The sequence below is a fragment of the Monoraphidium neglectum genome (genome assembly GCF_000611645.1).
Source record: "Monoraphidium neglectum strain SAG 48.87 unplaced genomic scaffold scaffold00462, whole genome shotgun sequence".
Lineage (NCBI taxonomy): Eukaryota > Viridiplantae > Chlorophyta > Chlorophyceae > Sphaeropleales > Selenastraceae > Monoraphidium > Monoraphidium neglectum.
The window spans coordinates 5,310-8,515 of NW_014013166.1; the positions used below are offsets into that span (position 1 = coordinate 5,310).

Consider the following 3,206-nt stretch of genomic DNA (forward strand, 5'->3'; position numbering starts at 1 on the left):
GGCCATGGCGGCGCCCCGCCGCCGCCGTGGGCGCACTCGGGGCCGCCGCCCTTCCCTGGCTCCGGTGGGCCCGCTTTCTGGGGCCCGGCGGGCGACGGCCAACAGCAGGGGCTGCTGCCGCCGCCGCACCCGCACGCGGCGCTGCCGCCGCATCAGCACCAGCACCCCCACCCGCACCACCTGCCGCCACACCCGATGATGCCCATGCCCCCGCCAGCGGCGATGAGCATGCCGTTTGCGGCATGCATGCCGATGCCGCCCCTCCCGCCTGGCGGCGCCATGATGGCCATGCCGCCCTACCCAGGGACGGGTGGTGGGCCATACGGCGGCCCGCCTGCGTACTACGGGCAGCAGCAGCACCATGAGCCCCCCCAGCAGCAGCACCAGCAGCACTACGGGCAGCAGTAGTGGGGGCAGCAGCGCTGGCCTAGAGGCGGCCAGGCACCAACTGCGAAGACTCCACGTCGCCACTGCGATGGACGCAGCATGCACCGTTGAGCACACACAACCACATCACCCGCGGAGGAGGCCTGTGGCTGGTGATGCATGTTTTTGTTCCGTCTTACATGGATCTGCTTTCAATGTTATTGTGACAGGCGGTGTTTTTCAGCACCTGACACGCGACCGCAACGGCTCACGGCTCTTGCCGACGTTCCTTGCCCCGCATGGCTGCGCCACGGCGCGCTAGTGGCATGCATTCCAAAGCTTTGTGATACCTCGATGCACAACCTAGCCACCTCCTTGCCGCGCCGGCGTCTGTGGGTGCTAGCACAACACGCCCAGCACAGCGTCCTTGGATCCTGTTGTTACGCTCGACCGAATTTTGTCTGTAACAGGATGGCGATGGCGTGTGATGTACAGCAGGCATTAGGGTGCTCAACCAGGCGGTCAACCCACAGCTGAGCATGCGTGCGAGCACAATTGGGCCTTGATGCCAACGCTCAAGAAGCACAGATCTCAAAAGTCAGCGGCCCCAGCGCACACTGGCGAGCCCATGCAATGCATGTGTGTGTTGACTGCCGGCTGCCAGACCGCTGTCCTGCACCATACCACACATGTGCACATTTCGCAGGGACATCAGGGTTGTGCAGCAGCCGGGCTGCTGCCACCGTGGGAAGGCGAGCTGCCCGCCAGGAGGCGCTGATGCAATCTGCCAGACTCATGGCCCCTGCCTCTCGTCAGGCGGGCAGGCCAGGCACAAAAGCGTGCATCCCCCAGGCGCAGCACGGCCACTTCCCAAGACCACAGCTGCACCCTTCTACCCCCGCTTGCGTTCTGCGGGCGGGACAACTGACCAGCACGCATGGAGGTGCTGGCGTGTGCCGTGCGTGGCCCAGCCACGTGTAATGGATCTGCGCCCATGAGCGCCAGTGCGTTGAGGCAAGCTGCTGTATTGCAGGTTAGCAGAGCCATGACAGTTGGACGCTGCATCGTTACAAGTCCTCATCCGGCCCTCACCCTTTGCCGCATGGTGCATCACCACGGCGCATCAGCCTTCTGCAGTGCCGGCGACATGGTGACGAACGCCAGTGGCGGTGTTGCCCATTCCTAACGTACCCACATGTGCTGGCGCCTTGACGATTTCAATTTGAAAAGCCTTGTACAACATTGTGAGCGGTGCTCTTACAGAACGGGAGGTTGCAAGGCGCGCTTCATTACATCCTGAGCCAGCGTGCGTTACGCGCATATAATACATAAAGAGTCCACGGTTGCGTTGCTCGCTTGCGGTAGCGGAGCGGTGGTGAATGCCCCATGCTACTGTAGCAATCATGATGGACCCCTCTACGTCAAGCAGCGGCGCGCACAGGCCATCCGTCTGATGGACTGCATTACTTCACAGGTACGCCTGATAGCAGGGCGTGACTGCTCAGTCTCTCCGGGCACGCTGGCTGGCCCCAAGCACCATGACGGCACCCCTCATGGGCACGTGTTGGGTCCTCGCCTATCTCTCGATCGAAGGCTCAGCAGCAGACGGCCTACGAAGACTTTGTGGTCGTCCAGGAGCCGGGCGCGGTCGCGGGCGCCGATGACGCGCCGCCTCGCCACTGGCGCTTGTGGGCGGTCATTGACGGCCACGGCGGCCCCGACGCCGGTCGCCATGCGGCGCGCCTTTTGCCTGAAGAGCTCGCGCGACGAATGCCAAAGCGCCCGCTGCTTGACGGCGCCGAGCGCGGCGCGGCGACAACAGCGGATTACGCCGAGCGCGTGCGCGCCGCCGCCACGGCGGCATTCCTGGCTGCGTCCCTGCGCCTCCAGGGCGGCCCCGCGCGCCCGGGCATCTCGCGCGAGCAGGGCGCCACGGCGACCGTCGCGATCCAGACGGGGCGGCTGCTGACAATCGCCAACGTTGGCGCAGTCAAGGCGGTGGTGGATGTCGCCGCCGCGCGTGTCGAGGTGACGCGCGACCACCGCATCGGGTGCGACGAGGACGAGGACAGCCGGCTGGCGATGGGTGAGCGTCACCTGGCGGGCGACATCTTGTTGCACGGCAATGTGGTTGGGCTCGTTTCGGTGTGCATATGCATTGGTGTGTGTGTGTGTGTGTGTGTGTGTGTGTGCGCGCGCGCTCGCATGCGGGCGTGCGCGTTGGCAAACTAGAGCACGGCGCGGCGTGAGCAGGCTTGGCTCGCGCACCGAAGCGCCTGTGGTCGCGGCACCCTCGCATCGCCCTCACGCGCACGGCACCATGCTCTCCCTTTCGTCACCCCCTTGGCCGCACCCGCAGCTGGCGCCCAGGTCGCACGCGCGCGCCTCGACCTTTCAGGGCCCAGCCAACAGGGGGAGGACGGCTGCGGCCCACTGCGCGTCTGGCCGGGCGGCCTGCGCCACTCCAGGTGGCTCGGCAGCTGCTGCGGTGACGACAGAGGCGGCGGCGGCAACGAGCAGGGCGGGGAGGGCGCGAGCAACGCGGTGATCCCCTACCCCAGCCTGCGCCAGGTGTGGCTCCCTGATAGGCCGTGCCGCCTGATTGTGGCCACCGACGGCGTGTGGGACTCTTTCGAAACCTTCCATAAAGCAGCAGCCCTGATCCAGTCTGTCAGCACCGCCAACGCGGCCGCCGCGCTGCTGCGGCACCCGGCCAAGAAGCTGCGCCGCTTCGCCGACCGCTCCGCCGTGGTGGTGGACTTTGCGCCGCGGCCGGCGGCGGCCGCGCAGGGGCGCGGGGGCAGGGCGGGCGGCGGGGGGGCGGCTGCTGGCGGCTGCGG

The 3,206-nt window shown here is 66.8% G+C and overlaps 1 protein-coding gene across 1 annotated transcript in view; it reads left to right on the forward strand.

Annotated features, from left to right (window-relative positions):
- MNEG_3616 (hypothetical protein) overlaps positions 1-3,206 on the forward strand; it is a gene marked incomplete at both ends in the record, with an annotated part of 8,170 nt that overhangs the window by 3,231 nt on the left and 1,733 nt on the right. The window contains 2 exons of the mRNA XM_014047904.1: positions 1,960-2,452; positions 2,726-2,937. Coding sequence (XP_013903358.1) covers positions 1,960-2,452; positions 2,726-2,937 — 705 coding nt within the window. The remainder of the gene's footprint in view (positions 1-1,959; positions 2,453-2,725; positions 2,938-3,206) is intronic.